Below are 24,244 nucleotides of genomic sequence, written 5' to 3' on the forward strand. Positions count from 1 at the left end.
AATTTAGCCAGTTTGTGGTCTCAACTCGGTTACCAATGACTACATGAAAACCATCCGATAAAATGTAGTTTTGTTTTTAATTTTCCTGAATAAGGAAAATTGATTTGACTATAGTGCAATGAGCATTTCTGTCTGTAGCATAGCATGGATAAGACATCACCTGATATTTCAGAAGCACTTGATTGATAGCACCTTCCTTGGTCCATTCCATAACACAGGGTGATGCATTGCTGTGAGATTCATGGAAAGACAAAATAGGCACAAGATTGTGGTAAAATATTAAAATGAATACTTAAAATAATATAATACTGGAGATGTGTCTTTGTAATGAGTGACTGTTGGTGGTACCCGTTCGAAAGTGCATTTATTAGGAATTATAATAAAATCTGTATTGGCCACAAGTCAGAAATTACATTTTAAAGGTGTACCTACCTTTAAAATGTCTAAATCTTGGTTTTGTTGCCTGTTTTTATATACTGTATATTGAACGTATCTGTTGCACTTGATTGAATTCTATACATTTCATAAACCATCATTAAATATGTCCAACATTTTTTAAGTAGAATGTGTGAACCTTGACCAGTTTAAATGTGTTCTGCTGTGTTCTGTAACCCACTTTAAACATTCTCATTAATAACAAATAGGACACGTCCTAGCTTTGTGAATATTTTTTTTCTCTTGTGTGTGAAGATGAGAAATCGTCTGGTTTCATCCATAGGAGGACGACCCATTACTGGGGCTGTGCAGGTAACCACAGACACTGGAAGCGCACACACACATTAAACACACAGACTTTGTGAGGTTGCTGGGTGTTTCAAAAGGCTTACGCTCTGTGTTAAGAGCATTGATCAAGCATCATCATGGGCCCATGGTACAAATAATTCAAAGCTCCGACCTACTTTGTTGCAAACGTTTGAAGTATGGTGAATTTGATGGTTCTCCATGGTCACCAATTACCCCACAAAAAAACAAGTGCATGTTATTAGGGGCACTGCAGTGGCGAGATGTTAACTCCCTCACATGGTATACAGGAAGTCGTAGGTTTGATCCCGATCCTGACGTCTATATATTTGGAGTTTGCATTTTCTCCCCGTGATCGCGTGGATTTTTCTCCGGGTCCCCCGGTTTTTCCCTCCACATTTAGAAAAATGCCTTAAGAGTATTTGGCTGAATCTTGATTTGAAGCTTTATAGCAGCCAGTATTTGGCTGCTATAAATTTCCACTTTATAAGCCACTTTGTTAAGCTATCATTTGCGGCCAGGTCGCTTCTGCAAAAGAGCTATACAGCTCAGTGCACCTTACATGGTAAAATTAAAATGTTTAGTTGAAATAGTTTAGTTTATTAGTCCATCACTGTGCAGGATAAGTTTGCGGATCATTCTTTTATCACTACGTGCTGTGGAACTCCCAACCTGATGAGCTGCAAGGTGGTGAGGAGGTGGTGGCGGCACATTCGATGGACCTGCGACCCGTTTGTCTCAGGCATTTCCGTTTTATTGCCCCACGAGCAAAACAGTCCTGGGGGCGACAAAAGCAGGCTTGGCATGGCGCTACTGGTCACTCCGCTTCAGCATGGGTTGTGGTGGCCAATATAGGGTGCTCGCTAACATTCTCTGATGGATTTGTAAGACTTAAGAGTCGAGGATCTGTGTGCCTGTGACAATGTGTGCCTGTGACGATATGTGCCTGTGACAATGTGTGCCTGTGACAATGTGTGCCTGTGTGCCCGTGTGCCTGTGACAATGTGTGCCTGTGTGCCCGTGTGTGCCTGTGTGCAGGATGGTAGCCCCGGAGCCCGACCCTTGACAGCTGTACGAGCTGCTGGGTACAGCTCCATGGGCTCGAGAGGTAACTCGCTTCACCACCGTTATTTCCTGCTACCCTCTCACTTTGAGATGTATTCCCCCCTGCTAGCGTTGCTCGTTTTAGGCGGTACAGGAAGCTGTGTCTATCTTTTATTTGGATGGCATCATGTTAAAAGTTGCTTTCATTTCTGTTACATGTGAATTCAAAATGATATCCATAGGATTTTGATGGGTGTTTCCAAAATGGTCAGCAGTTTTTTTTTTAAAGGTGTGTTTACATTTCAGACTAAAATGAGTAGCAGAAGATTTTAGGTGTTCTTCATTACGAACTTATGTGGTTGATCTAGCAGACAGACATCAGCTCGTCCACTTGCGCTCGATTCGTAACAAACATACTCATGAACGGCACCTGTTTGGCTGACAGCTTTGGTACTCGAAAGGTTGATCCTGAACGGATTCGGTGTTTGCTGATGAGCAGGTTAATACGCATCAACTGAGTTACTTTGAAACATCTGTAAGATAACACCGATGTGATGTGTGTGAGTCTACGTGTGAGTTATGAGTTGCACGTATTGTTATGTTTTGGTCAGGCGCTGCGTTTGACCCAATGGGCCAGTCCCGAGGACCAGCACCTCCACTGGAGACAAAAGGAGAGGACACGTGAGTTTGTGTGGCAAGTGACCTGTGCATGCATGACTTGCAGTGGTTGGCTGTAACTATGTGTATTTTTTATATCTGAATATTAAATGTCTACAGCTTAGACCAGGGGTGGCCAACCTGTAACAGACTAAGAGCCAAAAAGTACCCATGAGTTCTGCAAAAGAGCCTATATTGCCAATTTTTTGGTAGAGCACAGGAGACATTCTTTCCTACTGTAATTATACGTTCTACATTATGCCCCTTTGATAGAACCACATTTGGCCACCGCTGGTTTAGATGGTCAAACCATTGCTTCTTTTCTGCAACATCAGACTTTATTTCAGCTCATAATGCCCTTTGAGCTCAGCAGCTCTGTTACAAGGACAACCACAGCGCAAGACCGTCGGCAGTGGCAGCAGTTATGGACATTGCAGGGTGGGAATGTGTAAAATAACCAAAACAAAAACAACAAATCTATATCTATAAAAGTAAAAAATTGTGTGTGGGTTTGTGGCGGGGTTTGTGTGGTCGCGCGCTTGGCTCTCCAAACATGAGGTTTACCTAAAACAAAAAATAGCCAGGTACCACGCCGTAAGCCCCGCGGTGAGAAAGCGCTATTCCTTTTTCACATCTGTCAACTTTAAATTAGTTTAATTAGCGATTTAGTGCGATGTTAGTGGGCTTCCCATTTACTTATTTATGACGCGTGCACGACCATGCCAATTCACGCGCCGTTTGTGGGGGGGACGGCCCATGCCAAGTCGTACACCTTCGGTGGGAGTGAGGGGGACATTTTTTTTGCGTTAAAAATGCTATAAAAATACACTAAACGCTCAGGTAAATTCTTCACTGTGCGATGTCCCCCCCCACCCCGATGCGTGCAGTTATTACCACTATACAGTCACTAGTTGCTACCACTATAGGCCGTAGATATTACTGCAGAGCGGCCGGGGAGATCGTGGCTAGTGGCGGGGGGGGGGGGGTTAGGGGTAGCAGCCCAGCCCCAGCCTGCCAAGGTGCCAGCTCGGCCGGCTGGACAATCTAGGCGAGGCCGGAGGCTCTGCACAGGACTAGGCCTAACCACGCCACTCTATACAGTCGATAAATACTGCTATAGAGTCAGCATGTACTACTGTAGTGATAGCAGGTACCACCACAGTCGGTATGCACTGCTGTAATCATAGCAGGTACCACCACAGTCAGTATGTACTGCTGTAATCATAGCAGGTACAACCACAGTCAGTACGCACTGCTGTTAGATTTTTAAGAGTAGTTTTGAATTATTTTTAAGACCCGGGCAACGCCGGGTACTTCCCGCTAGTTATTTATAAATGAAACCCATGCCAAAACGTATTGAAAACAAGATGATCAGCAATGTACAGTGAGGGAAAAAAGTATTTGATCCCCTGCTGATTTTGTACATTTGCCCACTGACACAGAAATGATCAGACTATAATTTTAATGGTAGGTTTATACTGGTAGGAACGAAGTTGTAAACTGAGTGTACCAGCCTGCAATAGATTAATGTGTCCGTCCGTCCGTCCGTCCCCTTTCAATACTTTAACGAAGTGAAATCTCGTGCTGTTGGGTGTAATAAAATTGCGCAAAATTCCAATGTTCCTACCAGCCCACCCTGCAGGGACCTGTTTTGAACAGTGAGAGACAGAATAACAACAACAAAATCCAGAAAAACGCATGTCAAAAATTTTATGAATTGATTTGCATTTTAATGAGGGAAATAAGTATTTGACCCCTCTGCAAAACATGACTTAGTACTTGGTGGCAAAACCCTTGTTGGCAATCACAGAGGTCAGACGTTTCTTGTAGTTGGCCACCAGGTTTGCACACATCTCAGGAGGGATTTTGTCCCACTCCTCTTTGCAGATCTTCTCCAAGTCATTAAGGTTTTGAGGCTGACATTTGGCAACTCGAACCTTCAGCTCCCTCCACAGATTTTCTATGGGATTAAGGTCTGGAGACTGGCTAGGCCATTCCAGGACCTTAATGTGCTTCTTCTTCTTCTTGAGCCACTCCTTTGTTGCCTTGGCCGTGTGTTTTGGGTCATTGTAATGCTGGAATACCCATCCACGACCCATTTTCAATGTCCTGGCTGAGGGAAGGAGGTTCTCACCCAAGATTTGACGGTACATGGCCCCGTCCATCATCCCTTTGATGTGGTGAAGTTGTCCTGTCCTCTTAGCAGAAAAACACCCCCAAAGCATAATGTTTCCACCTCCATGTTTGACGGTGGGGATGGTGTTCTTGGGGTCATAGGCAGCATCCTCCTCCTTCAAACACGGCGAGTTGAGTTGATGCCAAAGAGCTCCATTTAGGTCTCATCTGACCACAACACTTTCACCCAGTTGTCCTCTGAATCATTCAGATGTTCATTGGCAAACTTCAGACGGGCATGTATATGTGCTTTCTTGAGCAGGGGGACCTTGCGGGCGCTGCATGATTTCAGTCCTTCACAGCGTAGTGTGTTACCAATTATTTTCTTGGTGACTATGGTCCCAGCTGCCTTGAGATCATTGACAAGATCCTCCCGTGTAGTTCTGGGCTGATTCCTCACCGTTCTCATGATCATTGCAACTCCACGAGGTGAGATCTTGCATGGAGCCCCAGGCCGAGGGAGATTGACAGTTATTCTAGATTTGAAGCTTTCGTGACTGCAAGGATCCATACTCTTTGGTTCTATTCGGTAAAGTCACGTAGGTAAAAAAATAAAACAACAATAATCACGATGTTTCGGCCACAACACAAGAGGCCTTCATCAGGCCAAGGGGCCAGACTGTCTACGTGACTTTACCGAATAGAACCAAAGAGTATTGACAGTTATTTTGTGTTTCTTCCATTTGCGTATAATCGCACCAACTGTTGTCACCTTCTCACCAAGCTGCTTGGCAATGGTCTTGTAGCCCATTCCAGCCTTGTGTACGTCTACAATCTTGTCCCTGACATCCTCGAAGAGCTCTTTGGTCTTGGCCATGGTGGAGAGTTTTGAATCTGATTGATTGCTTCTGTCGACAGGTGTCTTTTATACAGGTAACAAGCTGAGATTAGGAGCACTCCCTTTAAGAGTGTGCTCCTAATCTCAGCTCGTTACCTGTATAAAAGACACCTGGGAGCCAGAAATCTTTCTGATTGAGAGGGGGTCAAATACTTATTTCCCTCATTGAAATGCAAATCAATTTATAACATTTTTGACATGCGTTTTTCTGGATTTTGTTGTTGTTATCCTCTCTCTCACTGTTCAAATAAACCTACCATTAAAATTATAGACTGATCATTTCTTTGTCAGTGGGCAAACGTACAAAATCAGCAGAGGATCAAATACTTTTTTCCCTCACTGTACCTGGCCTGTCACTCTATACAAAGCTCCAGGTCTTCTCAGCCACAGTTATTCCCTCCCTTCTCTATGCTTGGGAAACGTGGAGGCCCCCTATAAAGGAACATTGGCACTGGTTTGAAACATTCAGGCCAGCCTGTGTACGATCCATCCTGGGTTTAACCAGACTGGATTGTGTGAGGAGTTCACAGAGCCTTGACAAATTGGACACATTTCCATCAGTGAGGTCCTACGGCAAGGCGAGGCTGCATTGGGTGGGTCATGTTGCCCGCATGCCCAGCCACTGCATGCCCAGCCACCGCATGCTGAAGCAGTTTCTGTTTGGCTGGATGGGGCTAAATGGAGCGGCACGGGCTCGAGAAGAGATAGACTAATGTGGTACAGAAGGCTGTGCAGCTGATTGGACTTACCGATGACTGGTACCAGCAGTGTCAAGATCAGCCTCTGTGGTGGAGGTTAGTGAAGGACCCTGCTGGGGAGTTGGAGGCAGAGGAGCGATGCTCACAACAACCGAGCATAGTGCCGGGTGGAAAGTTGATAGTGGGGAGCATAGTTGGTGCATCTTTAAGTCATCTCAGTCAGTCAACCCATGGCACCTGGGTCTGTTCCATGATCTCCTGCCAGCGGTCCTTTGACACTTTACGTGGCCTCAAAGTGCACCTGGCCTTGCACGGGCGCAGTGAGGACGTCATTTCCACTTGATGGCGAACGGTGGTTGTTGTTGCAGGCCGGAGGAGAAGCTGAAGCAAATGGAGAAGAAGGTGATGCAGCTGGTGGAGGAGAGCGTAATGGCAGGCAGCCGTGGGGATCTGACGCTGGTTAGCACCGTACATGCATTTACACTGCACACTTTATGATGGCGAAATTACTCTTTACCATTAATCTCTCATCAACACTGCACAACGATACCACAATGTTCACTTGCTGGAGGTGGCACATCCCTTTGTACACAGCTATTGAACTGTATACACATTGCATAATTTTTGTTTGGAATGTAATTCATTGTTTGCATTTTTCCAAAAAAATATTCATGCATTCGCAATTATTTTATTCATATGTGCAGTACGTTAATGGTTCCAATGGAATGGAACTAAGTTGTCACGAACATACAAGCATGCTTGTTTCTGTGACGTGCAAACCAGAGTAAGCTTGCGGGAGGTGGCTAGGCAGCTCAGATAGTATGTGTTGGAGCAGGAAGTCAGGATCGTTAAATTCAAGGGGTTCGAATCCACACAACGACCCAGGTTCACAAGTGCAGCATGTGGATTGAACTCGGCTTGGTAGCAAATATTTATTTCACAACTAATTTGGCTTAAGCCAGTGCCAGGGATGCAATTTTACTTAACGCAACCCAGCTCACAGATGTCCAGTAGTTTTCACAGATGTGTCTCAACAAGGTTATATAATTCAGCTCCTGGTTGAACAAAGCATATTTACTGACTGTGTAAAAGTGTGTAATGTGGTATTGATTACGTTCTGGGAAACACTCAATATAGCATGAAAGTGCTCATCTGGTGCTGGATGAAGTGCCTCTTGAAGTGATACTATGAGTAGAGTACGTCTGTGATATCATCTGCCAGAACTGTATGCTAGCATCTTGCTTTGTCAGCTAGGCACATTTAAGTCCTGATAAAATGTTATTTTCACTCATGACATAGCTATTGGAACAATTGTGATACTATCGGTGTAAAAACACACGTGCTTGGTGCCGCACATGTAAACTTTAGTCTTTGGGTACGATTGCGCATTTGTAAAAACACACACAGACCTGTACACGTAGGGTACAGAAAACGGAACGCGTGCACCTGCAAGCTGGAAAGTTCTGCAGATTGTGTGGCATCACAGCGCGTATGACTTAACGACCTTGCCATTAGGAAACTTGACAGTGGGTGTTGGTGAGAATCGGCACCAATATGTCACTCTCTTGGTGAAAGCAAACATCATACTTGAGCCATTACTGCAGGCTGGTAACTGCACTGGTGGAGTTTGTCACCGTGGTGTCGATGTGCATTGTGGCCAGGGCAGCTTGGGGCTTACCGACGTGCGTTTGCACCTCTTAACAGATTCACATGCGCACTGCACCCTCTCTGTAAACGTATGGAAAGTCCCAGTAGTCTGGTACTGGCAGAAAATAATACTGGTGGGCAACAGACTAAACTAAACTATTTTTTTGATGTTACCAGTTAAGGCCCACTGAGCTATACAGCTCTTTTTCAGAAATTATATCTCAGCGAAGTGGCTTATCACGTGGAAATTTGTAGCAGCCAAATACTTGTAAGCGCATGTTTCTTAATGTGGAGGGAAAAAAATCGGAGGACTTGGAGAAAAATGCACGCGACCACAGGGAGAGAGCCATGAAAGCTCCAAATATACAGCAGGCGTCAGGTGTCAGGATCGAACCCATGCTTTCCTGGTCGTGGGTTCGATGACGTAGCACCGGCACGGCTATCAAGCTCAGCGTACGTGCCATTGAGCGTACCCAATGGACACGGCCTCTCCTAAGGGGGTGACTGCCTGACTTCTATTTTTAGACTTAAAACTTTCGTTACTGCAGGAATTCATATTCTTGGTTCTTTTGGTAAAGTCACGTAGATAGAAAACAAAAATCAATATTAAAAGCAAAAAACCCACGACGTTTCGATCGCAACACAAGCGGTCTTCTTCAGGTGCTCCAGAGTGAGTGGGCGGGGGGAAAGGGCTGCGCAAGAGACAGGGGAAGAGAGAGGGGGTGGGGCAGAGATAGAGGAGAGGGGAGGAGAGAGGGGTAGAGATGGGAGGAGGGAGGAATTGCACCTCGGTACACCCATCAGACATTGGGGGGGGGGGGGGTTAGGCATAGGGCAGAGACAGGGGGAGAGAGAGGGGGGTTTGAGCAGAGATGGGGGGGTAGGAATGGGAGGGGGGTAATTGACAGGGGTAGAAAGAGGGGTGGGGCAGAGATTGGGGGGGGGGGTAGAGATGGGAGGAGGAGGGAATTGCACCTCAGTACACCCATCAGACCATGGTGGGGGGAAGGAATGAGGATGAACAAATTCAAGTGCTCCACTTCCAATATGATTTCGCTGCTAGGTCCCTCCATCAGTGGACGGCAGCAATAATCAGTGGGATGCATTGAGGGAAACATAAAGTATACTCTGTGGATCTTTCGGTAAAGTCACGTAGGTAAAAAATAATAACGTTAATCAAATCACGACGTTTCGGAGGCAACACAAGCTTCCGTCATCAGATGTAACTAGCACAGCAAAATTACTGTAAAGAGAGCTATTTTTGTAATAAGAGATTATTATATAGGGTAAGAGGAGGGGGGGAGCCAGGGAGGATGGATGCAGGGTGGGGGGGTGTTGGGAAACGGGGATGATAAAGCATAAAGCTGCACGCTTCCATCAGCCAATCACACGTGGCTTTGGCCAAGACGGGCAATCGCTGGCACTTGTATCGGTTCCCCCTTATGTAATTGGCTTATCATGTAATTAACAGCATAGCTCTACCGGCTTAATCATACATTCTATATTTACCTGACCTGAATGCGATGGTGAGCAATCGCTGGTGGTCACAGCCAACTCGTCTTGTTTTGGACAATGTGTCTCAGCAGTGCTTGGATTCTCAGTCACTGTGCCTGAACTTCAGTGTTGCAGACCGTGGAATGCTTTTATTACATCCCCTTAATAACTCTTGCATCACTAGGGAAGTTTGTTTCTTTCTGAGAATAATTGTAAGCCTCGAACATGTACTAAATCAACAGCTTTAATTATGAAACTATTTAAAATATACAATGATTACAAGGGTATTAAAATATTTTTTTTGTAAATTTAAAGTATTATTAATATATTTAATTTTCGATTTAAAGCTTTCGTGACTGCAATGATTCATCTTCTTTGGTTCTTTCGGTAAAGTCACGTAGAATGAGAATAAAATAATAAATTGATAAAATAAAATAACACAATAATATTCTCACGACGTTTCGGCCACAACACAAGCAGCCTTCATCAGGTGAAGGGACGAGACTGTCTGGTAGGACAGCGCTGTCCTACCAGACAGTCTCGTCCCTTCACTTGATGAAGGCCACTTGTGTTGTGGCCGAAACGTCGTGAGAATATTATTGTGTTATTTTATTTTATCAATTTATTATTTTATTCTCATTCTACGTGACTTTACCGAAAGAACCAAAGAAGATTAATATATTTGTTTTAATGTAGACCACAGACAACATATTTAATAACATTGCACAAATACACGAACATTATCAGAATGGGAAAGGGTTACTAGTCAATGTGATATCTTTAACTAATATGTTCTATGATCAAAGTGTTCCCCTTCCTGTCTCTCAGTGTAAGCATGCACCTCTTCACGATTGTTGATGTGCTTTTTCAACGTCTGTTCCATCTTATTTGTCAACGACCACGTTTGTGATACATTGTATTTTTTTGTTTAAAGCTTTCGTGACTGCAGGGATTCATCTTCTTGGTTCTTTCGGTAAAGTCACGTAGAAGGGAAACAATAAAATAATAAAAATATAAAACAATAAAATTCTCACGACGTTTAGACTGCAACACAAGCAATCATCATCACACCTGATGATGACACACCTGATGATGATTGCTTGTGTTGCAGTCGAAACGTCGTGATAATTGTATTGTTTTATATTTTTATTATTTTATTGTTTCCCTTCTACGTGACTTTACCGAAAGAACCAAGAATATATATTGTATTGTTTTTTGTTGTTGTAACGTTCTGACCTGCCCCTCCTTGACATCTGTGAAAAAAGAGCTTTATAGCTCATCAGATTCCCCGAGTATAGATACAATTGAATGATTCTGCCCTCCCGAGTTACAGAAACGAGTATCGGTGGTGGGCGTTGTCACGAGTGCAGGCGCTGGAGAAAGCGAAGGATGCGGGGCGCAAGGAGAGGACGCTGGTTAGAGAGCGTGAGCAGGCGGCAGCCAGCGACAACACCAACCTCGACCTCACCTACGCCGTGAGCGCCGCACGCAGCACGTTCAGTGGGCAGCCTTCAAACCCTGCAGAAAAGGGCATGGATGGTAGATGTGATCGCTCTCCTTTCATCGATGGATAATGAAGAACAGTCAGCTACGTGACTGCTGCAGCCACTAGAGCCCACACTGCCTATTCACATACCGTGGATCACGTGATCCAACACTGCCCGCACTGCCTATTCGTAGACCACGGATCACATGATCCATCACTGCCCCCACCGCCTGTTCACAGACCATGAAACACATGATCCAGCACTGCCCACACTACCGATTCATGGGTAATATCGCCGATATCCACCAAGCCTCCTCAGAGCCTATTGAATGGCTAATATCATCGATGTTCACGTCATGTTACTAGTTTCACCTTGCCATACAAAAAAAGAAGTACGTTCGCTTGACACAGCTTGCTCACCATCCCGCACACACAACCGACACCCACGTCATCATCAATCTTATTAACATCGATGTCAGTCTATTAACAATCATCAACTCGGTTTGTTTTTGATGACCAAGTCGTGTCTATATTTGGGTGACCTCACTCAATCACTTTTGGCAGCCAGCGCTTTGAACAAATGACCAAAATAACTTTTGGTTGGGTCACGCTTCAAATGTGGAGATCTTATAGAAGAAGCTGACAATCAGTTACGATTGGGATCAGATCCAGTAAGATTTTTGTCAGTGAATTGGGTGATCAATCCATTCGTGGATGGTAGATGGTAGATGATGATGATGGAAATCAAAAGCAGATTACATTATGATTGGCTTATTAGCTTATATTCTTTCCTTTAAAATTGAGAGGTCATAACAGTCATTGCCATTGATAATTTCCATTACTTTATTTTTTCAGATTCCAGACACGTTACACAATTGACGCTCGACCTCTGTTATGCACATTACTCCCCACGTACGAAAAAATAATCTACCCTCCTCCACATTGTCATCTCACAATCTTACTCGTGATGAAGGTGTAGGCACACCGCTCTCCGCTTAGCTTTGGGAAATCTCCAGTGTGCAGTCCCGCCACGTATAAAATTGCCAAATGCAGCAGTTTTCCAGCCAAGGTCTTGGTTAAAAAAACCTGCATTTTCTGCATAATCCAAATATATCAAGGTGATGTTTTAAAATGTATTATTTTTGGATGTGGTCGTCACTGGTGTTACAGCGTTGGGTTTTCCCATCCCTCATTGTGCCGAGAAGGCGGTGGTGCTGCCCTGTCTCCTTGAACTGATTGTTTTCGATTGTCCACTTGAAGGTTTTATTTTTTTAAGGACAACTTGTGAAAATTCGCAATTGTCAAATCAGTTCTACCTGCTTCTGCTCAAGATGTCCTCGATTATGAGGCTGCTTCTCTTGAAATTTGAATTGAGGGTATTTCGGCCAATATATTTGGTGCGTCCGCTCATTCTCCACTTTGCTATCGGCAGCTAGAAATGTGGATGTGGTAATGACAGTGACACCCTGATTGATAGACTTAAGTCGAGGAAACAATACATGTCTTTAAATTTTGATTTAAAGCTTTCGTGACTGCACTAATTCATATTCTTAGCTCTTTCGGTAAAGTCACATTGAAGGGAAACAATAATATATATAAAACAATACATATAATACATTTCTTTGTCGATATGTTAGGTCTTCTATTTGGTAATATATTCACTCAAGTGCACTGTTGTGAATCGTTCTTGCCGGACATTCATTTGTCACATCATCACTTGCTGGCGATTGACTCGTGATGTTTGTGTCATTGTGAACTGTTTGTTAATGTACAGGTGATGTTTAACTTGGGTAACCAGTACGCTGCTAATGAAATGTACTCAGAGGCACTGAGTACCTACCAAGTAATCATCAAGAACAAGATGTTCAGTAGTGCAGGTGAGTGCCCCATGCCTTTTAGGTGTTTTGCCTAATAATCATTCATTGGTTAAACATCGCTGACTTCGAGTTAACTTGCTGTCAAATGCGGTAAGTCCTCACTTAACGCGTGTGCACAGAGCGTGTTTTCACTATAACGCGGTTTATCTATTGGGGAACGCCTTTCGCGCAACGTGGAATGCGTCTCTTATAACGCAGAATGCGCCCCGTTATGAACACGGTTTCTGAGCTGATCGACGACACAACTACTTTCTTGAGCTGCTAGGCTGAGCGGTAAGGGCATTACTGGGTATTCGCGTGGAATGACGCCGTACTTAGCGGCGTACCCTCATCTCAGTATTTTTTTGTTTGTTAATTATTTGTATTGATCTAACCAGGGGAAGGGGGGGGGGTGTTGTACAACTTCCGCGACAGGTGAGTGGTGCATAGCGGCATATTTGGCTCGGACAGACAACCAACGTGGACGTGTAGGACCGTAGGATTATGTAGTCTGGGAAGGAAGGGGGGAAAGAGGGGGGCGGGGAGTCAGTCTCATTTCAGGTTGAGCCGAGTAAACTCAGGGCCTCTGGAGTGGCAGTCACGAGGGGGCCCCAGATCTGGGTGAACTCCCCTTCCCAATTCCTCAGTTTCAGACTCAGGTGTTCTAACGCTGTTAGGGCGAATAGGGAGTTATGCCAGAGGGTTAATGAGGTGGCCTCATGATTTTTCCAGGGGCTCAGGATGGTTTTTCTCACTGGAATGTTGAATGCTTAGAGAAGAGGGTGTTGGTGCCTGGTGATGCCTTGGAGTTTAAGGTCTAGGAGGGGGGATTCACCTCATATCAAGTCTTTTGTCCTGCCATAGGAGGACTGCACGCTAATTTTATTGTGCAAATGTGATTCACAATGTGTGATTCACATTTGCATTGACTTATTTATGCTCCGCAATGTATTTACAGTAATTCCTCGCTGAACACATTTATTCGCTTAATGCAATAGGAACGCATCTATTGCATTAAATAAGGAACTACTGTAAATGTATTTTGTGGTCATCAGGTAAAATTTTGTCTTGAAATTTTGGTTAACGACAATCAACGCATGTAGTTAACTAGGTGAGAGATTTTTTGGGTTTATCTTTTGCAAGACGCCACATGGGCTTTCATAGCTACATAGGCTTCTTTTAAAGTTGTCTGCAGATAAGTTTCAATGTGGTTTTAATCCACGACTGACACATAATTGACTAGTTTTGGCATTTATGTTATAGGCATTTCCAGCAGCCGGTTAGGAGGTCATGAACAAATTTATAACATTAATTTCCATGAACATCATACTACCATAAACCATCAACACCCCTGAATTATACACAATGAAAAACTGTAAATTATAAACGGTCATTCAAAATGAATAACGCTAATCCATGAACAACTCCAAACTATATGCCACACTAAACCATTCGCAATTCGAAACCATTAACGATCATAAACTATTGACAGCTAAACATCTTGGAAACCACTTTGTTGTATATCAGGATGTGAAATAGCATTGTGTTGCTATGCTGTACTCATTCCTTAGAAGGGATGAAGTCACTATGGAGTTGTCAAGTTTTATAGCCATGAAAATGTTAAAGGCCACCCTAATGATTTTTTTTATTGGTGGCTGGATGAGGATGCTGATGGATCAGGGTACTGAAAATAAATAATATATAGCCTCTTCTGGGCGAGCGAGTTATTGTAGAAATTCGCACAATACCATGCAGATTCCGTTTCAATCGTTAGTATTTGGATTTTACACGTGAGTGTCTACTCATAATAAGTATAGTATTATAAAATAACAGTCTCCTGGGTAACATCTCATGATTAAATGGTACTTCAATTGCTATTGTGGTATGATTAACTAGCTCTGCATATTACTTGCTCATACCTTCACTAATTTTTTCGTAATTACAGATTTATTTTGTCACGGTGTTTTAAAAACTCTTGTGTCTGTGCATCAGGTCGGTTGAAGGTGAACATGGCCAATGTTTACCTCAAGCAAAAGAACTTCCCAAAGGCAATCAAGTTCTATCGCATGGCCCTGGACCAGGTGCCGTCCAGCCAGCGAGAGATGAGGTGATGCTAACTTATAAATACAATCGGTTATTGTTATTATTATTGCTACGTTCAGCCTTTGCTCTTGGCTGAGATTACTTATTATTATTTCACACGGTTTCTGAGCTCAGAGCCAAGGGACTCCCCAAAATCAAACGGCCGGTGCAAATAGCGCCGTCAAAGATATGAGAGTTAAAACATTTCTTAAAATGAGCAAGGTTTTTATGAGAGCTTTGAAAAAAGACGATGGAGAGAATTCTAACGTGGAGCAGTGAGAGGGAAGAAGCAGAAAGAGAAGTCTTTTGACCTGCAGTGTTGTGATTGAGTTGCCGAGTGGGTGGGTGACTGAGTTACTGGCTAAGTAAACGATTGGATAGCTGAGTGAGTGAGTTGGTGAGTGGGTGGGTGAGTGGCTGGGTCAGTGGATGGGTGGGTGAGCGTCTGTGTGTTTGTGACCTGCACTGTGATGGTTGAACATAGTGTGGATGAGATGCAACGGGCAGTCTGGTATACCGAGTTGTCAGTGTACGTGGAGCAAGCAATGAGTGAAGTTCACGGGAACAGTAACCATGGTTGTAGTAGCGATAGAAGAGTGTTAAGGAGGTGACTGACTACCAGTGTACGAGTGACTGAATTGAATCGGTGACTGCCGGCTTTATTTGCATTGAATGCTATTGAGTGCAGCAAGGTAAGAACTGTCTGCTCCGTCTGAGCTAAGCATGATGGCACACACCACTAGTTTAGAACTTTGGAGGCAAAGGTTGGTGGAACGCACAAGCTTGTAGACTACGAAAACCCACTGCGCTACAAAGGGTGTTCGTCCGTGCGGATCTTTGAGTATTACACCTCGTATAGGCTTCCTCTCATATTGTTTAAAAAACAAATTTATTCGCCTATTGCCGCAATAAAAAGAAACATCATTTTATGTTTTTAATATAATTTAGATGTATAATTATTATTGTAATCTTAACAGGCTAGACGTAATGGTATTATGCTATCATTTCCAGAATCTGATTGAAAGCATTTAATATGGTTGAGGGTAGAGGAACCTTTTCTAAACCCAGCCTTCACATATGGTTAGTTGGCCTATACAATTATATGTATGTACATGTGTTGAACTTCTTTCGCACTCTATGTAGCCAACCGTGCTAATCGGAGGTGTGGGTGAAGAACAACAAACTAAACACAAAAAGCAATTCTAAAGAAATGACTTTCCAATCTAGATTATTTAAAAGTGCATAGCTCCAGTGGCTTCCTAATATTGGAAGGAAGAGCATTCCAGATGGCCGCAGAAGCGCATCTGAAAGCGCGCGATGCAGTGACCATATTAGCAAAGGCCGCTGCAATGGTTTATGTTCCTTGACAAGATCAGCAAGGTGTTGTGATTTATTTGTGACAAGCACTTTGTGTGTAATAAACGTGACCTGTTCCAATAATTTTCAAGGACAATTTGTATTCATCTGATGAGTGGCTAATGGGTCTATAAAGCCAGTTTTATAATCCCGTATGAACAGAAGAACGATTCTGTGATCAAGGTATTTGATTTCAGTGTAAACATTTAGTAAATAGGTCCACTCATTTTGTTCCAACAACTGGTGCCACTTCTCTGATAATGTCTGCACTTACACCATCTGGTTACACCAGGAGCTTTCCCCCATTATATAACTGCGAAGGGCAGCATTTACTTTCTCATCGTGCTTCAAATACTTTTTTCTGCCAAATCTGTGACTTGCCCATGCTTATTAACCCTTTTCCCATTGCGAGATGACTGCAAGTTGCAGGCTGGGGTGCCGTTCACCGCTGAATCTCGGGAATGCGCAAGCGGTTCAGAGTTAATTTTATTAAGAGAGGCATAGCGCCGCTGTTTTTAAAAGCATTCTACTCGCAGCAAAGAACTGTAGCGACACGACCACCGCAATCTATGATAGCTGGCGCCAAACTGCCGCACGCCCTCACGCATGGCTTTGTGGGATCCTCGGTACCGATAAAGTTATTCTATTTGAGTTTTTCTTCCGATTCCGTTACATTTAAAGTTGTGCATATTAACTTTACTCCTGTTAAAAAAAAAATAACACGGTGTTGCTGCCTCGCTCTCAACCTCTGCGCCTCCCGCAGGATGAAGATAATGCAGAACATTGGCGTGGCGTTCTTGCGCGTGGGCCATTACACCGAGGCGGTGTCGGCTTTCGAGCACATCATGAGCGAGAGCCCCGATCTACGCGCTGCCTTCAACCTGACGCTCTGCTACTTTGCGCTGGGCGAGCATGAGCGCATCAAGCGAGCCTTCCAGCGCCTCGTCGCCGTGCCCCTTGGTGTCGGGGATGAGGACCGCTACACGCCGCACAACGTGAGCTCGGCGCTCGCGTCGTCACTCGCTCTTATAACTATGATCGTCGTCGTCGTTGTTGTTGTTGTTACGCTTGCTTAGCGAGGAAGGCCTCAATTCCCCCGAAACTCTGCCTCGAGTTTTCTTAGTTTTAGGTGACATGCGCAGGTGAATGAACTGCAAAGTGTGGCTCAAGATAATTTGACCAAAACTAAAATTAATAAATACAATAATGCACAAGGACACAACTGGAAAGCACAATGGAGTAAGCTGAAAATAAAAAATCTAGAAAAATATACAATGCAACTGGTATTTGCCAGACATACCTATGCTGAAAAAATACTTAGCAAATTGCTCAATTTGGATTACACAGAGTAGGCTACTCCTACAAAAGAGTATTCAGATCATTGAGGCTTTTCTGGGCAAACAAGCGTGATAAAATAATGACAGTAATAATAACATGTATGCCTAGGGCAGTTATTGAAGGCACGAGAAGGGACACCGTTCGTTGGTAAACGCAATGTCAAGAGTATCAGCCAATGGAGGGAAGATGTGCAGGAGGAGGTTCACTGTGGAGATGGAGCGATTAAATTTGCTCATGTGCAAGTTCTTGTTGTATTGATGTATGGCAGTAACGTGAGGGATGGAGATGACTTGAGAAGGCTTTTATCCAGCAGTGGATTGATCATGGCTAATGATGATAATGAAGTGTACACAGCTTACTTGCACATGGTATTTTCTCGCGTGTGTTTGTGGGTTCTTGTATGCATGTCACATGAGGAGCGGTAGTTGTAGCGGTTAGTGCACTTCACCACAAACCCGGCAACCCGGGTTCAACTCCTGCTCACGGCCGACACTAGTGTCGATTATCTGAACTGGTCCTGGACTTCCCTGAAATGGACTCAGCATAAAATGGGTACCTGGTGCAGTGTGTAAACATTTCTACTAGGGAGACAATGGCCGTCTGGCATGGGGCTGGCCACCCATCATCTTGTGTGCCGGCCTTCATAGGTGCTACTCGCGAACAGCACTTGCCCCAAAAGTCTGTCAAGGCTATATGGGGAATCTTTATTTTTTGTTTGTTTTTTGTGTTTTTTTTATGTGCGTGTGTCCATATCTGTGTGGACTGCAGGATGATCCGCATACTAACTTGGTGATAGACGCCATCAAGAATGATATGCTGCGGCAAATGGAGAGGGAGAGGTGAGGTCGGAAAAATATTGAGAGGGAAACCCCCATGAAGCACGAATGACCTAAAACTAATATTTTGAGAGGTCGTGAGTGAGTAGTCAACCCTCGATTACTCGCAATAATCAGGGGGAGGAGTGGCATGGCTTAAACAAAAATATGTCCATGGGACCATTTTACCAGTATTCAAAATAATGAAAAATAAGGATAGGTTTTACCCTTTCTGGCAATAAAACCGGAGATGTTCAAACACAAAATAGATATCGCAGCTTCTGCGATTTGCTAATCGTATTGTTTCAAGTTGCGATTTCGATTTAAAATCGATTAATCGTTCAGCCCTAGTTTGTACCCATCTTCTCGGTTGAAATTGTGTCTATGTCTGTATATATGGACGGCTTCATGAACGAATCTTTGTTGATAGCCAGTGGGTTTGCAAAGTACCTTCAATTTCGTGTGAGCCAGCCGCATTTAAATAATGATCAGCCATGGCAGAAGTATTGGTCCTACCGTGTTTCAAATCTGCCTTATGCTCATGAACACGGTCCGAGACATTTCGCTTAGTTTCCCCATTGTAACTGCTGCTGCAGATACAGCTTAGTTTGTAGATGCCGGCATATTGCATGTCAGGTATCTTGTCCTTCACAGATGGGATCAGATCACGAATTTTAACATACTTTTTAAAATCGGACCTGGATCTTGTATTTGTTCATGATTTTGGAAATCTTTTTGGTTACCCCTGCTATGTATGGCAGATGGCTCCTTCCTCACGGTTGGGGTGATGGCTTTGCGGATTGTGTAGTCAGAGTATCCATTCGCCTTGAGAGCTTGGTGTACGTGTTTGAGTACACTGGTTAGGTGTTCATGGTCAGAGATACATTTAGCTCTATGGTGTAGAGTTTTGATGAGGGAAGTCTTCTGGGATGGATGGTGGTGGGAGTCAGGTTTTGGGTAGGCATCAGTATGGGTTACTTCCCTGTAGACAGAATGGCTCATTGAGCCATCTGGTCTCTTTTTGATTAGGACATCCAAAAAAGGTAGCTTGCCATCCGTTTCTACCTCCATGGTCAATTTGATGGCTGAGTGTATGGAATTGATGTTGTTGAGGAATTGGTTCAGAGCCGGTCGGCATGTGGTCAGATGACAAACGTCTCATCTACGTACCTCTTCCACAAGGACGGGCGTAGAGTGGATGCCTGGATGGTGTCCGTCTCAAATTTTTCCATGAAAACATTGGCTACAACTGGAGATAAGGGAGAACCCATTGGGGTGCCTTCAGTTTGTTTGTAGAATGTTCCATTCCAGGTGAAGTATGTATTGGTGAGGCAATGTCTCACCAGGGCCGGTACATCAGCATTCAATCCTTTTTGGACCAAATCTTCAGTGATTGCAATAGTATCGGGCACAGGAACTTTGGTGAACAAAGAGACTACATCGAAACTAATGAGCAAATCACCTGGGGACGGTGAGATGTCATTAATTCATGATACCAGGTGAGATGAGTTAAGAACAGAAGAGGTGGTCTTACCAGTGAATGGCTGTAAGGTCTCAGAAAGATATCGGGCCAGTTTTTAGGTGGGTGGGCCAATGGTGGAGACGATGGGACAAAGAGGTGTTCCTTCTATATGGATTTTTGGTAAGCCATATAATCTGGGTGGTCTAGCAGCAGAAGGTTTTCAGGAAAACCGTTTGGTCTGTCCCATTAATGAAGCTGAATCAGTGATGATACTGTTTGTTTTTGTTACGAGGCTGTTGGTGAGGGTCTCTTTTAAATATATAACGTAATTTAGGCGATGAAACATTCATATAGTAATACGTTTTTACCCTTTTATCTGGCACAAAAACTGACACCTTTATACAAGGAATCATGTTTGCAATAACCACAACACAAGCAGTCGAAATGCAAACAAAAAAAGACAACTCTGATAATGATATGTACTGTCCTTGAATTTGATTGGTCCACACCCGAGACGGCTTTTCTTAGAGCCATTTGGCGTCATCTGGTCCAACACCAGTGGAGACTAGGCTCTAAGAAAAGCCGTCTCGGGTGTGGACCAATCAAATTCAAGGACAGTACATATTATCAGAGTTGTCTTTTTTTGTTTGCATTTCGACTGCTTGTGTTGTGGTTATTGCAAACATGATTCCTTGTATGAAGGTGTCACTTTTTGTGCCAGATAAAAGGGTAAAAACCTATTACTATATCTTGTTACTGGCAAAGGAGGTCTCATAATGAAACATTCATATTTCATATTTATACCATGTTGGCAGTGGTGCACAAATAACAAAATAACTCAACACAATTGTCAATAATGCTGCCTTAAAAAATAAAAGTGTATAATAATGGTAATTATACCTCTCTGGCCCATCAGTGGGCTGTGAGGAAGGGCCATTGCCCAGATTGTCTCCTGTTTTTATTTCTGGCGTAATAAGTTTACTCGCTGATGTGTTTGCAGTCATGGTCACAAGCGCACTAAATTGTGGAGCAAATAATAATTTAACCAGAGCATGCTTGGGGATATTCTAATTATTCTTACCACAGGCATGGTTAATCCACAACCACGGATAATCCACCTGCTGAGAATCGAGCGTTAACTAGTAACATTCAAAATAATCATATGTAAAACAGCAACGTACAGCAACAGTCCAATAGTTAGCATAACATTAATAGGGCAATGTTTTATATAACAGTGGTTGGGGTCACCTGAGTAAGTGAGTAGTGTGCCCCCCATGTTATGTGGGCATCTTCCTCCTCCATTGACCAGCGTGGTGAATAACAGTTGAATATCTCCCCTTCCCACAGTAGTGTAGCCTGAAACAATAGTCACTCATAACTGTGTTTTCATCAATTGTGACAGCGGTAGGGGTGGTGTAGGAGCGGTTTGAGGGTCGGCAACCTGCGGCTCCGGAACCGCATGCAGTGGCTCTTCATCTTCCTCCTTGTGGGCAGCCATTTTTTTCACTTAAACCTAATTGAACATAGAGATAATTGATTAAATATGGCAGGGAATGGGTGCACTATAAAATATCTTGGTGACAACAAACTGTACAACAGTCAAACTGTATTGATAAAGAATAACTCGGGGGGGGGGGGGGGGACGAAATAGATGTAGTTTATCCCGTCATCTCTTTTGTTGATTTAAGTCAGAATGTGTGTTGTTATCTGTGGTATACCTGCTGCTGCTGCAGTGTTTGTGTACAAGTAGCTTGTGCGTGTGATGCGGCTCTCCAGCTATTTTGGTTTAAAAAAATGTCTCTTATTCTTTGAAAAGTTTCCTACCCCCTGGAGTGGATGATATTGCTAAATACTGGGTACGAACAGCACACCCTTGATTTGACCATTGCTGCATAAAATGTGCAGACCATCTGAAGAATTAAGCCTTGCCAATACTTATTTTACACATAGGCTTTCACAACCAATTTGATTTATAACCTGGATCAGGAGGTCCTTTCACGCCAGAGCTGAGCCCTGTTTGAATCCAGTAACGTTGGATTTAATCTCCAGCTAGGCTGAGACGACAATTTTACTTGCTTTTCAAAATTCCGGTTTGCTAAACAACCAATCAATTGGAATATATTTGACTACGTGACAACTTGAATTGTTTGCCTCTGTCGAGTGGTAGAGGGTTATAGTTGACAATAAAAAGCAACTAAATTATTAATCTTGCCAAATTGCTGACAGAATTGAGGAAACATACATTTAGACATTGTTGGCATTTATAAGTATATATAGTCTCAGTGTGTGACTTCTAAATGGCACTATGTCGTGGGGATGACAGTGTAATTGGACAATAAAGACGAAGTTGACGAGGAGAAACAGCTGCACAAAAGTGGTAGCAGACAGAAGCAAATGAGCAGCAAGGGGTGAGTCAGTCTTATGAGGGAGTAGTTTCAAGTTTATGTCAACCCACCAGGTGTTGAGAACTCAAGAGGCCAGGATGAGTCTCATATGCAAGAGTGACGACCTGGGTGACAATGAGCAAAAACAGAAGAAAACAAAGTACAGCAATGAAGTAAAGCAATTGGAACAAGAAGCAAAAGATTCACCGTGTGACACGAATTGCACATGTTGCACAAATATGAATCAAAAGTTAAATCGAAGCTAATTATTACATTCCTTGGAGTGCAAATTTTCCTGGCCAGTTTACCTTTAGATTGATCTCAGCACATATTACAAAACTATAGAAACGTAAATATTAAACAGATATAGGCTGACTATAATGCTCTTATGTGCATAAACTAGGAGTTATGTCAATAGCAGGCATGTCTCTCGAGTGTGGATTTTGACTTGAAATCAGGGCACAACTTTTACGTGTTTGTGTGTGTGTACTGCTTTGTGAGCAGTGGTAGTGCAGAGGTTAGCACACTGCTGTATGAACCCAGCGACCCGAGTTCAATTCCTGCTTACGGCCAACATAGGTCACGATTATTTGAACTAATCATGAGCCTCCCCTAGGTCGACTCAGCCTCAAATTAGTACCTGGTGCTGTGTGTAAACATCACCGCTGGGGAGACAAAGGCGGCCGTGCCGTCCTTTATAGGCCCTATTCGCTAACAGCACTTGCCCCAACAGTCTGTTAAGGCTCTGTGGAGGATCTTTGTATTTTGATTGTGTTGGCGATGGTGGCCACGGTGCAGCATTGACGCATTCACTGCTCGGGGTATGCAGGCGCACCATGGCAGAGCGTTTCATCATGACGGCGGCCAAGCTGATCGCCCCCGCTATCGAAGAGACCTTTGTGGCGGGATACGACTGGTACTGTTAACCAATTTGTTAACTGGCTTTTACGAGCAAAGCTGTTAACTTACAATTTCAGATACAGTCACGTCTGAATAAAAACATGCAATGCATCTTTTCGCACAGTGATACACGAAAGACTTTATTGTTTTTTTTAAACAATCAAATAAACATCAACCTCAATTAAGTTAAACACATTTTTACATGAAATCGTGTTGCCTTTTTAAGGCTGGACCCTGCCATAGGATTGTTGCATTTGTACTATTCACTCAGGACCGTTGCTGATGTTTAAGTTTAGTTTCATTTGTTTACCCAAGTGAGAACTCAAGAGACCAGGATAGTCTCAATGGCATGAGTGGCCAGGGGTTTTAGTCTGTCAGTAGAGGGCAATAATTGCTGTGTATAGTCCTGATTTATTAGCACGGTGGTTGCTAATCAAACCACCGTGCTAATCAATCAGGAGTAGCATGTTTGGTACCTCTGATTAGTACGGTTGGCTACGTACGGTGTGAATGAAGTTCAACCTACATACATTTAGTAATTTGCGGGATATCTTAGAATTTGTAAAATGGCCTACTCTTGTGAATGACGTCATGGGTTGTTTAACCTCCACTGTGAGTGACGGCAAGTAGCGTTATGGTGGTTAATCCACACCGCAATAATAATCAGGGCGACCGCTGGATTTTAACCGTGACGCACTGCAACGAGCGGTGAATGCACTACCGCTGGGCCATGTCACCACCAGTGGAGACGAGCATCTTACGTTTATATGTATGTGTTTATGTTGGACTTCTTTCGCACTGTACGTTGCACACCGTGCTAATTGGAGGTGCGGGGAAAGGACAACAAACTAAACACAAAAAGTAGTTCTAAAGAAATGAGTTTTCATTCTATATGATTTAAAAGTGCATCGTTCCAGTAGCTTCCTAATATCAGAAGAGCATTCCAGACGGCCGCCGAAGCGCATCTGAAAGCGCGCGATGCAGTGACACTCTTTGTCCGATGGTGTTTACACACGTGCTGCAGGTGTGTGGAGACGGTGAAGGCATCCCAGTATGTGGAACTGGCCAATGACCTGGAGATTAACAAGGCCATCATGTACCTCAAGCTGAAAGACTTTGATCAGGTAGGAGCTGTGAGAGTGATGGAAGAACAACAATTAATCGTGATGCTGATTGGTGCTTGAATGTTTTTTGTTATGTTTTTTTGGTATGTTCACCAATTAAATCTAGCTTTTTAGATAAAAAAAAACAACTAAATATCAGATACTCAA

General features: G+C 43.5%; 1 protein-coding gene across 2 annotated transcripts in view; it reads left to right on the top strand.

The window, feature by feature from the left end:
* IFT88 (intraflagellar transport 88) overlaps positions 1-24,244 on the top strand; it is a 59,697-nt gene that overhangs the window by 8,063 nt on the left and 27,390 nt on the right. For both annotated transcript variants that reach the window (XM_032956858.2, XM_032956859.2), the window contains exons 5-15: positions 691-747; positions 1,780-1,849; positions 2,397-2,466; positions 6,522-6,612; positions 10,665-10,769; positions 12,555-12,657; positions 14,629-14,743; positions 16,838-17,069; positions 18,181-18,251; positions 22,903-22,989; positions 23,998-24,097. In XM_032956858.2, the coding sequence (XP_032812749.1) occupies positions 691-747; positions 1,780-1,849; positions 2,397-2,466; positions 6,522-6,612; positions 10,665-10,769; positions 12,555-12,657; positions 14,629-14,743; positions 16,838-17,069; positions 18,181-18,251; positions 22,903-22,989; positions 23,998-24,097 (1,101 nt within the window). The remainder of the gene's footprint in view (positions 1-690; positions 748-1,779; positions 1,850-2,396; positions 2,467-6,521; positions 6,613-10,664; positions 10,770-12,554; positions 12,658-14,628; positions 14,744-16,837; positions 17,070-18,180; positions 18,252-22,902; positions 22,990-23,997; positions 24,098-24,244) is intronic.

This window comes from Petromyzon marinus, chromosome 19 (assembly GCF_048934315.1).
Source record: "Petromyzon marinus isolate PM22_M1 ecotype Great Lakes invasive population chromosome 19, UKy_Petmar_22M1.pri1.0, whole genome shotgun sequence".
NCBI classification, from domain to species: Eukaryota; Metazoa; Chordata; class Hyperoartia; order Petromyzontiformes; family Petromyzontidae; genus Petromyzon; species Petromyzon marinus.